The sequence below is a fragment of the Siphateles boraxobius genome, unplaced genomic scaffold, assembly GCF_051911475.1.
Source record: "Siphateles boraxobius isolate OS27281-9 unplaced genomic scaffold, OSU_SipBor_1 5, whole genome shotgun sequence".
Lineage (NCBI taxonomy): Eukaryota > Metazoa > Chordata > Actinopteri > Cypriniformes > Leuciscidae > Siphateles > Siphateles boraxobius.
Window position 1 is genome coordinate 9741461 of NW_027509141.1, and position 12210 is coordinate 9753670.

General features: G+C 37.1%; 1 protein-coding gene across 1 annotated transcript in view; it reads left to right on the plus strand.

Moving 5' to 3' along the window:
* The window catches only part of rab3ab (RAB3A, member RAS oncogene family, b), a 43101-nt gene that overhangs the window by 28072 nt on the left and 2819 nt on the right, over nucleotides 1–12210 (plus strand). Inside the window, exons 3-4 of the mRNA XM_077202722.1 lie at nucleotides 10851–10969; nucleotides 11075–11199. Coding sequence (XP_077058837.1) covers nucleotides 10851–10969; nucleotides 11075–11199 — 244 coding nt within the window. The remainder of the gene's footprint in view (nucleotides 1–10850; nucleotides 10970–11074; nucleotides 11200–12210) is intronic.

Below are 12210 nucleotides of genomic sequence, written 5' to 3' on the forward strand. Positions count from 1 at the left end.
CTATGCCCTACTCCCTTTGAAGGGCAGACGGCAGAGCCCTTGAAGTGGGGACTTTGGAGAGAACAGGGCACTAGTGTGCCATTATGTAGCCGTTTGGAACGCACTTGGTGAAGGGAGCAACGAAAGACAACTTAATTTCCTCATTATTTTCACCTGGGATGATTCCTTTACAACGCAGCACGGTCATCAGCTGAATTAGCTGTTCTTACCAGAAATATCTTATTATTGCGGTTAACATAAATGTTGTAAATAAATATACATTTTATACAAACAAGTTTTTAAAATATGCATCTGTGTGTGAGTGTCTCAACTTGTCATCTCGTCTTTGGACCCTGCATTACCTAACATTATTATGAAACTTATTTAAACATAACATGACACAATTTGTGTAACTGATGTATAGGTTAAAATCTTACCCTCAACATCTTTTTTTAGATGTTTTTTGTTTTGTTTTCAGCTCATTGTTAACTCTTCTCATTAGTATTCTGATGACATTAAACATATTGTAGGCTATACAAAGTTATATGTCAAAAACATTTAATCTCTGTATGTTTTGCAAAAAAAAAAAAAAAAAGTAAAAAAAAGTAAATAAATAAAAACTAGACTTGAGCTACAAGCATGTCCCAGCCGGGTTCATCACTTATTGGGGTCCCCTGGAAACATTTCTGTTGTGTTCTGTTCTATTTGCAACGCATTACTGTATTTGGGGGTGTTGTGAGTATTTTGAGCTCACATGTGTTGTAAAACTGATAAAGATGTTTTCTTAATTTGCGGGCGTTTTTCTATTTGCATGTTTTCTTCAGTTGCAGCAGTTCAAGCGAGCTTCTCTCTCGGCCACTGTAATATCTTTATATATTTGGTAACACTTTATTTTAAGGTGGTATAGTTACACTTTACTACATGTACTTACTTTAGTAATAAGATTAAACTATGCATATTTTAATTAACTAACCCTACACCAAACCCTAACCATAACACGATAGTAAGTACATGTAGTTAATTAATATTGATCAGAACTTATTTTTGTAAATACAATGTAACCACAAACCTTAAAATAAAGTGTAAATATATATATATATATATATATATATATATATATTTCTATTCTATTATTATTTAAGGGTCATAGCACTTTCATATTGTTGCCTATTGTTAGTTTCACTGCTTCTATTGTTCTCATTTGTAAGTATCTTTGGATAAAAGTACATAATAATGTATACATAATAATGCTTATAATAATGCTTACCATTACACTCAACCTAACATAAGTTTCTAGTATTCTGTGAACTACTGGAGACCCAAATGATGTTATGTATGCTTTACCTACATTGGTTATATATAGTTATATATGTTTAATTTTATAAGGAGGGTAGAGAGTTAAGGAATTTAGGAACTGGATTGTAATTTTTTTTTAGAGAATGTATTTTTGTCCCTAATCTCAAGAATCAGTGAGGATATTTATATATATATATATATATATATATGTATATTTTTTTTTTTTTTTTTTTAAATGGACAAACTGAAATTATTTGGGTTAATCACCAGCATGTTGTCGATTGTACGAGCTGTACTTAATCTCTGAATATTCCTTCAATGAGTCCCCCCCCCCCCCCCCCACATAAACCAGGAATACAGGATTTGTTTTTTTACATCTAGCTCCTCCTTTCAAGAAATATGAGATCAAGTATAACAAAAAGCATCCTCCATGTAGCCGAAGGAGCTGATCCCTGCATCACTGCACCAGAGAAATGAGCCTGTTAATTATAAACTCAATCAGTTCAGTCAATAGAGGCCTGATTTATGCAGGAGGCCAAACAAAAGCTTGTCTCGGGAATAACAACTACAGCTTTTCAAAAACGTGGAAGAAAATTCAACAACCTTTTTTATTATTTTATTTCACAAATCTGGAAAGAGAATATAAAGAACCAGATTTTTTGGTTGTTTGGTGGTTATTTAATTACTCAAGTTTAAATGACATTCTAGTCCCTAGATATGGCTTCAGATTCTTTTTTCCAATGTAAATCCATTTGAATTTTCAATCGTTGTATTGTCCACCAAATTAAAATAAGCATTTCACTAATATCTCTCTACATACAATACACACTAATTGAGTTATATTTCACTGTTGTAAATCATCCAAAAATCAATTACACACCCTCATCTCATTCTGGATACTTTGTTCATCGTTAAAACACAAATTGAGATATTTTTAATTAAAACTGAGAGATTTCTGTCCCTCCATGGAAAGTCCATACCAGTAAAACTTTCATGCTTCAAAAAGTTTATAAAGTACTGTAAAAGTAATCTTTACGAATCAAGCAGTTTAATCCAAGTCTTCTGAAGAGACACAATCACTTCATATGCATGATGAACAGATTTATATCATACACTACTGTACTGTCCAAACGTTTTGGGTCAGTATAATTTTTCGAGTCCTACCCTTGTCTCCACTGGCGAGACACCCACAATCCTCTTCAGTGTCCTCCTCCACCTCGGCCCACTCAACAATCCCTGGAATACAGAAATGGACATTGTTTGGGCTGGTTCACACAGAACGTGTTTTTGCTGTTAAAAAAAACAAGATCCAGGTCAGTGGAACAAAAAAAAAGCGCAAGGTCTAGAGATGTGTTTTTGAAAAGTTTGCCATGTCATGAGGGAGACACTGCAAAAGACACAAGATGTAAGCGCAACAGTTAAAGTCAGTCTAGCATGTATTTACATTGAAAAACTATGGAAAAGTAGCGCAGTGAAATGGAAAAATGTGTTCAGTCTGAAAGGCCCCTTAGGCTTGAAGCAGACTCTAATCAGCGCAGATGTCCATTTTTCTTGTAGAATGAACAAAGCAAAGTTATAACACCTGTATGTCTCCTTACAATCAGCAATTCCTTCTCTAAAATCCACTCCACCCTCCAAGGCATCTAACAAAGCAAGCAATACCCGTAGGGCTCTGAATTCAAATTCCCCCAAAAAAGTCTCCCTCTCTCGCAAGACCGGGCCTTCTTCGTGTGTCGGGCTGTGGCAGTAGTCCTCAGCAGGCCCAGATGTCTTATTTTCCTTCCCAGCTTCCTTTTCTAGCCTCCTTGTTCCTCTCCAGGCTCCGGCCTTTCTCCCTCCCAACACTCTCTCCTTAGCTAGATCTCTATACCACTGACCGCCTTTCATTCTCTGAATTCTCCATCGCTTTTAGTCACTGCAGTGAAATCATTTGCACTGCATTTCCCCACAGGAAGAGGGAGCTGAATGATTATCTTGCGATAATTGCAGAGCTTGCGCTATCTTACTGAGGAACTCACTTTTACGCATATCATAAGCTGTTCTCAGCAAAATGCACTGTCCGTGTTGCCCAGTGGTATCAGTGCCCTACTGGGGTGCACTAGATGCAGATCTCCACAATATGGTGTTCTTGGCCTGCAGTAACCTCATCTTTGCGGTCTGTAGATTTGTTGCCCACTCCACCACAGCTTGCCCTCTGATTAACCCTTCCACTCCCCAATGCCGAGATTCATCCCAGGTGAAACCAACTAGCTATGTCTCGTGGCCAGAAAACATTAACTTCGACCCCTCAGCTATGGATTCTAGAAGGAGAAACACTTAATTCGCTTCCAGCAGTCAGGTCTGCAATGATTTAAACAATTTGCCGTTTCATGAACATTTGCAGCTATTGTGGCTGTACTCATGCCTACTCAAGATGCCCTTTAAAGAGATTTGTAAATAAAGATAAAAAAACTTGTCGACTCCTGTGAACATTTCTAACTATTTGCTGTCTGGTCTTGAGCTCAGTTTAAAACCTGACATTGAAAGCCTCCCTCCCAAAGTATTATTTGTGATAATCTTCAGTCTGCTCTCTCTGAGCCTTACACAGTCTATAATCTAATTAAGAAAGATGTTTAATCAGGCTTCATGATTGGCCGTTTTAACATTTCCCCATTCAAGTGTTTCCGTATCAGCCCCATTGGAGTGGCTATTAGAACATTTTCAGGAAAAAAACACGCTTGATAATCGATCTCTCAGCCCAGCACAATTCCCAGCTCCTGAGCATAAACAGCCTTATCCCACTCGAAGAATATTCTCTTCATTAAGATATTCTCTTCATATTCTCTTCATTCACACAAACAATGACCTTGATCAAAAACACTGTTCGCGGCTCGCCAAAGTTGACATCACTTCTGCTATTAAAGTCATGCCCATCCAACCAGATTCATGGCATTTATTCGGCATTCATGCTGGCACGGAAAATTATACTTCGCCTTCTGCTTAACTTTTGGCTGCAAAAGCAGACTCAAGATTTTTGACATGTTGTCAGAAGCTTTTCCTGTGGGGAAAAGAATGGTCCACCAATAGAATTGTAGTTCATTGTGATAACGCAGCAACTGTGCATTGCATTTATAAAGGTCGTTCACACTCCCCCACACTGATGCTTCTCTTAAGACTTCTTATTTGGATTTTAGCATGCAATCAATTCATTATACCACGCATTTTGCTTTTCAGAAATTCAGGCTGCTGGCACCAGAGGCAGACCCCCAGTACCTAATTATTTAGAGTTGATATTACCATAAATCACCTAACTAAAAACCCTTCTTCACACATCTCTCAACACCGTTTTTCAAGCCGTCTTCCCTAGAACCCTTCAATCTTGCGTAACTGCATGGGGATGTTTTATGTCATTTCAACGCATTTACCTGCTTTTTCCCGATTTTTACTTCACACTATTAGCTCATTTATATCTCAACGTAACAGCAGCAAGAACCTCCAAGCATGTTCCATTAAGGGATACATAAGCGGAATCCAAATTTTATCCAATAAGAAATCCAATAAGAAAACTTATTTTCGGTTCACCCTCCTCCGAAATAACCAATTCACAGACCTCCCTTCTTATCATACAAAGTACGCAACCCACTGCCTAGATGCCAGACAACCCATAACTTTATACATACTCACTGTCTCTACTCTCCGCTAATACCGAGCTCACAGTCGATGCAATGTTTATATTGGCTTTCTTCGGTTTCCTCAGATGCTCAGAACTCTCCATCACTTCCAGCTTCAACCCAAAAAGTCCATCCCACAATTACAGATTTATTAGTGCTAAATAGCGAAACCATCACTTACTTCATCAAACAAAGACAGATCAAATGATAGAAGTCAATGTTATCTTCTCCGCTCCCACAGGAGCTCCGTTTTTCCGTCTAACTTTGCCTTCTCTGCCACAACAGTGTTATCTCCTCCGCTCCCACAGAAGCTCAGTTTCTCCATCTAACATTGCCTTTACTGCCGCAGCAATAATATCCCCTTCGCTCCAGCAGGAGCTCCGCTTCTTCATTTAACCTTTCCTTCACTGCCGCAGCAGTGATCATGTCCCCTCTGCTTCCACAGGAGCTCAATTTCTCTGTGTAGCCTCGCTTTCACTCCCGCAGCAGTGCTATCTCCTCTACTCCCGGAGCTTGCCCCATGCGTGACCATCTCCAGCCAACTATTGGCAATGTTTACCCATCCGATGCAATGAGTATTAAACTCGAAGAAGCTCGAAGACCTCTCCTCAGACAGCACGCCAAATACGCATACTCCTTTACTCTATACGATTATTTTGTAAGTGTGAAATTGTATTTTAAATATAACAAGCTTTACAGATCATCATTGGACAATGTTTTAAACATGTTGTTCATGCCTGTTTGGTGAGCCAAGAACACTTATTCCAAATGCACCTGTGGAACAGTTCTTAAGACACTAACAGTTTACAGACGGTAGACAATTAAGGTCACAGTTCTAATAACTTAAGACGATAAAGAGACTTTTCTACTGAATCTGATAAACACCAGGAGAAAAATTGCCAGGGTCGCTGCTCACCTGCTTAAGAATGCCATAGTCCTGCTGTAGGGAGGCACTGCAGATGTGGCCAGAGCAATAAACGGCAATGCCTATAATGTAAAAATACGCCCAAGAATACAGGGTGCTACAGGGAGACAAAAGGGACAGCTGATCATCCTCTCCCCCCAGATGTGTTCGAGAACTTGCAAGTTCCTTGGTGGAAGAGTGGAGTAACATCTCGGACAAATCTGGTGCAGACCTTGAGGATGAGATTCACTGTAGGACTTAAAGCAGCTGGTGGACACATCAGATACTGACTGCTAACTACTGACTGCTACTTTTGATATTGATCCCCTCTCTTTTCAGGGACTCATTATTAGGGGCCAAGCACCAAAAGTGCGTAGGCACTAATGGAAATCGTTGGCGTTCTTCTTATTATTCTTCCGTTTCCGCTCTGGAAGTCTATGGCAGCCCATAGAACCGCTTGCGGGAAAGTTATGAAATTTGCACGTTTATGCTAATAACTTTTGAACCGTAAGGGCCAGATACAAAATTGTTGTTTTCTTCTGATTCCTTGGCTTAAGATGATTCGATTGCACCCTATGGCGTCATTTTCCGTTATGAAATTTGTCCGCCATTTTGGATTTTCCAAAAAAAGTTATTTTTCAAACTACTCCTAGGCCGTTGCTACGATTTTTTCACAAAAACTGAACCAGATCATCTTCAGACCATGCCGACAAAAAGTTATGGAATTCAAGTCGATTTTTCAAACCGTTCTCGAAAAAAACGCGAACAAATTGTACGTATTACTTGCGAAAACAGACTTAACGCTCCACAATGCTTTATCGTATTCAGATCAAATTTTTTACATCTTATCAGAAGCATGACCTAAGGCTACATGCTGTGTTTCGGCAAAGTGCCACCTTCTGGTCTGGAGATACGAAAAATAGCTCTTTTTTTTTATAACTAAACGGTTTGTCCAAAAATCACAAAAGTGGTCTTGTTAGATTCAGAGCGGCATGCCAAGTCACAAGAAATCCACTTTTTCCATGTCGGCCAGTATGAATTTTGTAGTAAAATGCTGTATTTTATGAACGCATTAGCATATCATTATGAAACTCGGTATGGGTCATCAGCACAATGCCCTTAAGGAGCCTGAGAAGTTTTGAGACAGCACCACCTAGTGGTAAAATCAAATATTCAAATGCTTATAATGTTGGATGTGGTCGAGTTATTTTCATGGGAGTCATCTCCTTACAGTCCAGAATCCTTGCTGAGTCTAACGATTCCAAACATGCTAGGTTTTTCCTTACGGTTTTTGCAGCGTTGAGATTTAGCACTTAAAAAACTTTTGCAAATATCTTCAAAACCATTAGTCAAGTCACATTTATTTATGTAGCGCTTTTTACAATACAGATTGTGTCAAAGCAACTTTACAGAGATAGCAGGAAAATAATGCAATAAAGTTTGCTTATAGTTTTTTATTATGCATGCAGGGCAACCACCCATAAGAGCATTACAATAATCTAGCCTTGAGGTCATGAAGGCATGAACTAACTGTTCCACATTTTTCATTAAAAACATGTCGTAATTTAGATATATTTTTAACATGGAAGAATGCGGTTTTACAAATGCTAGAAACGTGGCTTTCAAATGAAAGATTGGTATTAAAGAGCACACCCAGGTTCCTATCCGACAACGAAGACTTGACAGAGCAGCCATTGATTAGATGGTTAGACAGTATTCTAGGTTAGTCCGATCGAGACGAAACCACGTAGGAAATTCAGAATCATAGGTCGCTAGGTATATGTTAATTTCCCAAATGTCAAAATGTTGATAGTAAGTGGCAAAAAAATGCAAACAAAGTTTTCCATGGGTCATTTTTTTATGTTCTCATAGATATAAATGTCTATAGGCTAACTCCAAAACAAAATGATATTTCACCAAATTTGAGACACACATGTATGGGCTCACTCTGAGGAGACATAAAAAAATGGTGGGATTGTGCTTCTTGGTGGCGCTATAAAAGAAAAAAACATGTGTCAAACTTTTTGTCATCATGTCATCTTTTTCATTATCTACATGTATATTAAAATCACCAACAATTAGGACTTTATCTGCAGCCAGTACTAACTCTGATAGAAAGTCAGCAAATTATTTGATAAAGTTTCTATGGTGTCCTGGTTGCCTGTATACAGTAGCCAGCTCAAATCTTAAACGTGATTTATCATTTGCACTATATATTGTTACATTAAGCACCAACACTTCAAAATAATTATATTTGAAACTAGGCAACAGACTGTCTTTGTTACGGCAACAGACTGTCTTTGAGTGAGTCTGTAAACCGTTCATTCAACGAAGACGTTCAAAAACGCTGTTTCATTAAAAGATAGATGTAATGAAACAAGGTGTTAATTATTATTATTTTTTCTTTTCTTTATTTTTTCTTTATTTAATATTCTTTATTAAGAACAAGTTCTTATTTACAATGGTGGCCTGACCAGTGTAATAACCACTGAGGGAAAAGGAAATAGGGCTAAAAAAAAAATATACTTTACAATAGAAATACATACAGGTTAGCAATTTCATAAAATGCAATTAAAAACACAACACCATAAACAACACAAAAATTATTATGTAGAGAAGCAACTGCATGTGTCCGTGAACAAGGATGATATAATAGTTTTAAAATATGAAATTGTAATTCAGTTTCCAGTGTATCCAGTTTAAGAAAATTTAGCAAAGCGTTCCAGTCGCGATCGGCAGCAGGTTGAAAAGAAGCAAGACCAAAGGCAGAGTTGGTTTTGGGAATACTTAATTGAAGACGAAGTGAGGACCGGGTGTTGTAGGGTAGACTGAGTATAGTTGAGACACTTTTTGCGTTTCGATATTTCGCACAAAAATAGATACTGAAAATAAGTGAATATCCACATGACATCCCACATGACATTTCATTAGCTTGTAGACTAAGATATTATCAATCAATAACACCCATATGTAGTTTATATTTTCCACAATTAGCTCATAAAAATAAGGTACTTTTTGTCTCAACTTTGTCTCAACTGTACCCATATGTGGTACAGTTGAGACAGTACTATGGTACAGTTGAGACACCCATTTTTAATGATGTAAAGGTAAATAACCGTTCATTGCAAATACAATAAATAAAGAAAATAACAATTGGGCAACATGTTTGTTTATTCATCCATTTAAATTCATTAATTTTATTTAAATTAGCACTGGTTAAAATGTATAAAACAGGAACAATATATTTAATATATTCATTAATAATACACAGTTTAAATATCAAATTTTATTTTCATTTGCGCCCTATGCTGGCTATTTACGACGTTTAACCTGTTATCATAACACTGAACATCGCGGTTGCTGCGGTTGCATTCTTCTGCAGTCGGCTTGTCAGTAGTGTGGTACTACAATATTGTGGTTGTCGCGACAGCCCTATACATAAGAGCCAGCGACAAATTCTCGAAAGACTGGCCGAGATTACGCTGTTCAGCGCGTACATGAGCGCTGAACGGCTGCTGACGGCCTAGAGCTCGCATCTGCGAAAGCGTCTCAACAGATTGTAAAATAGGCACTATGATTATATATTAGTCACATATTTGAGGTCTAAATAAATACATTATCGCCTAAAAAAAACTCTTAAAACTACATTTAGTAGTTTAACAACAGTAGTATTTTCTTTTTTAAATAAGGTGGATTTGCTCGACCGCCATGACAGTCGCCGCAAGAGGAATGATACAAACGGTGAAATGGTTAGAGTGCTGTTAATGTGTGAATATAGCATGGCTGGAAAAGGCTCTCAGCCAATCAGATTCGAGAACCAGAAGGAACTGTTGTATTAATATATGTGTCTGTGTGTACAAAGTTCGGGCATGAAACTCTTGATGGCGTAGGCTAATAGGTCCTTTTACTCACCTGTTCATAATCACATCGTTATCTATAGGGCACAGCTAATTGGTTCCTGCTATATCAGTAGCCAATGAGCTTGCTAATCAACCCTCAAATACTTGGGTAGCATTTGCAGCGCGCTTTCAGAAACCCACCACCTTCCCCAGCTCAACCTGTATAGATCTGCCATGCTGCCCTACAAAAAAAAAAAGGCAGTAACTGCATTTACAGTTAAAAATGAGTTATTATCATTTTCATGACATTCAAGGCATCCTTTGTTATGTGACAAAACATCTTATCTCAAATGTGTGTCATTTTGGAGAAAAATGGTAGTCGTTTGTACAGTAACTGCAAAAAGCCCTAGTGAAACAAAGCATGAGTACAGTAACATCAGTTCTGAACTCTGCATAGTTACTGCCTTTTTGCTTTGTAGGGAAGTATGGGTAATTCATGTACGCTATATTGTACAGCAGCAGCATGTCTTTGTATGTATTGGCAGTAGCAAGTCCGTACTTGCTCTGGAGCAGCAATAAAAGCAGCAGCAGCAACAGCGTAGCAGATCTATTCCGCCAAGACCAGACATACAACAATGTCATACCCATTACTATGCCAATCACTCTGAGAGTGACACTGTCATGACATACATATATACATATATATATATATATATACAGGTCCTTCTCAAAAAATTTGCATATTGTGATAAAGTTCATCATTTTCCATAATGTAATGATAAAAATTAAACTTTCATATATTTTAGATTCATTGCACACCAACTGAAATATTTCAGGTCTTTTATTGTTTTAATACTGATGATTTTGGCATACAGCTCATGAAAACCCCAAATTCCTATATATATATATATATATACTGTATATATATATATGTGTGTGTGTGTGTGTGTGTGTGTGTGTGTGTGTGTGTGTGTGTGTGTGTGTGTGTGTGTGTGTGTGTGTGTGTGTGTGTGTGTGTGTGTGTGTGTGTGTGTGTGTGTGTGTGTGTGTGTATGTGTGTGTTCTTACCGTAAGGGCTTGGCTGATGCCAACAAACGCATATTCTGTATATTTGAAATGTAAAAAATAGGTTTTGCATTTGTTCCTATTTCATCTTGTGAATTACTGACTATTTCTTTACAGGACACAGCAGGACAGGAACGCTACAGAACCATCACCACTGCCTACTACCGCGGAGCCATGGGCTTCATCCTCATGTACGACATAACCAACGAGGAGTCTTTCGCCGCAGTGCAGGACTGGTGAATTAACTAAACATGCGAAACATTCTGACTCAAATAATCTATAACAGAGGTAATTGTGTTTAATAAGCAAAGATTTAATTATGTGTAACTTGTCTCCCGCAGGTCCACACAGATTAAGACATACTCATGGGATAACGCTCAGGTGCTTCTAGTGGGCAACAAGTGTGACATGGAGGATGAGAGGGTGGTGGCCTCTGAGAGGGGCCGGCAGCTATCCGAGCATCTCGGTAAGTCATGATTGGTGGCTGGCACAGCTGTGTCATTTCAAATATTCTTTCAGGGAGAAATGTATTTGCGGAAATATATCATATTTTCCACATACGTTTTTCTTTTATCAATTATTATTTTATCTTTTCAAGTTTATTTTAGGCCCTGTCCCAAATGGCACACTCCGCACTTGTGGACTTCCTTAGAGTACACACTTTATTAACCGGTTAACGGCCATTTCAAATAAGCATACTGTTCAGAACGATTACTTTTGATTTTGTTTCCGTTTCTGTTCCTGTCAACATTTCGTTCGTTTGTTTTCGTTCATTGAATGGGTTCGGAGCCCTTGTTGCTGCTACATTTTAAGTACAATGTTTACATTTGGTATTTTATATAGCAATATTTTATGTTGGGCCTGTAATCATATGTTTTTGAAAAGTGCTTTATATTTCATTCATATTTTATATTTCTACATTCTTAATCAAACATTTGCCCAGGAGTTCTAAATAAGAAAGAGAAAAAATAATCACATATGAATGAGTACATTTTTGAGTATATACTTAATATATACTCAATATATATATATATATATATATATATATCAACTATTCTTTTAGTTGATGTATACTAAAAGAAAGTATTTTCCATGTGGTATGTATATATATATATATATATATATATATATATATATATATATATATATATATATATATACATACATTTACAGAAAAGGTACTATATCGTGATATATATTGTTATCGGGATATGAGATGATTCATATGACTATTATTTTATTTGTTATATAAAAAAAAAAACAATTCTGTTTAAAGTATTTATTGTATAGTGAGGACAACTCAAATACATGTTGATAGTGTTTATAATTGTAACATTTAGTTTTATTCACTGTATTTTACATTATTTTATAATGTAAAAATAAAATGTGACTTTTATACACCGATGTGAATTATTGGTTTATTGGTCTTATTTTCTGGAAAGTACGGTATCCATTTTTTCATGGCTTGATATTTGTA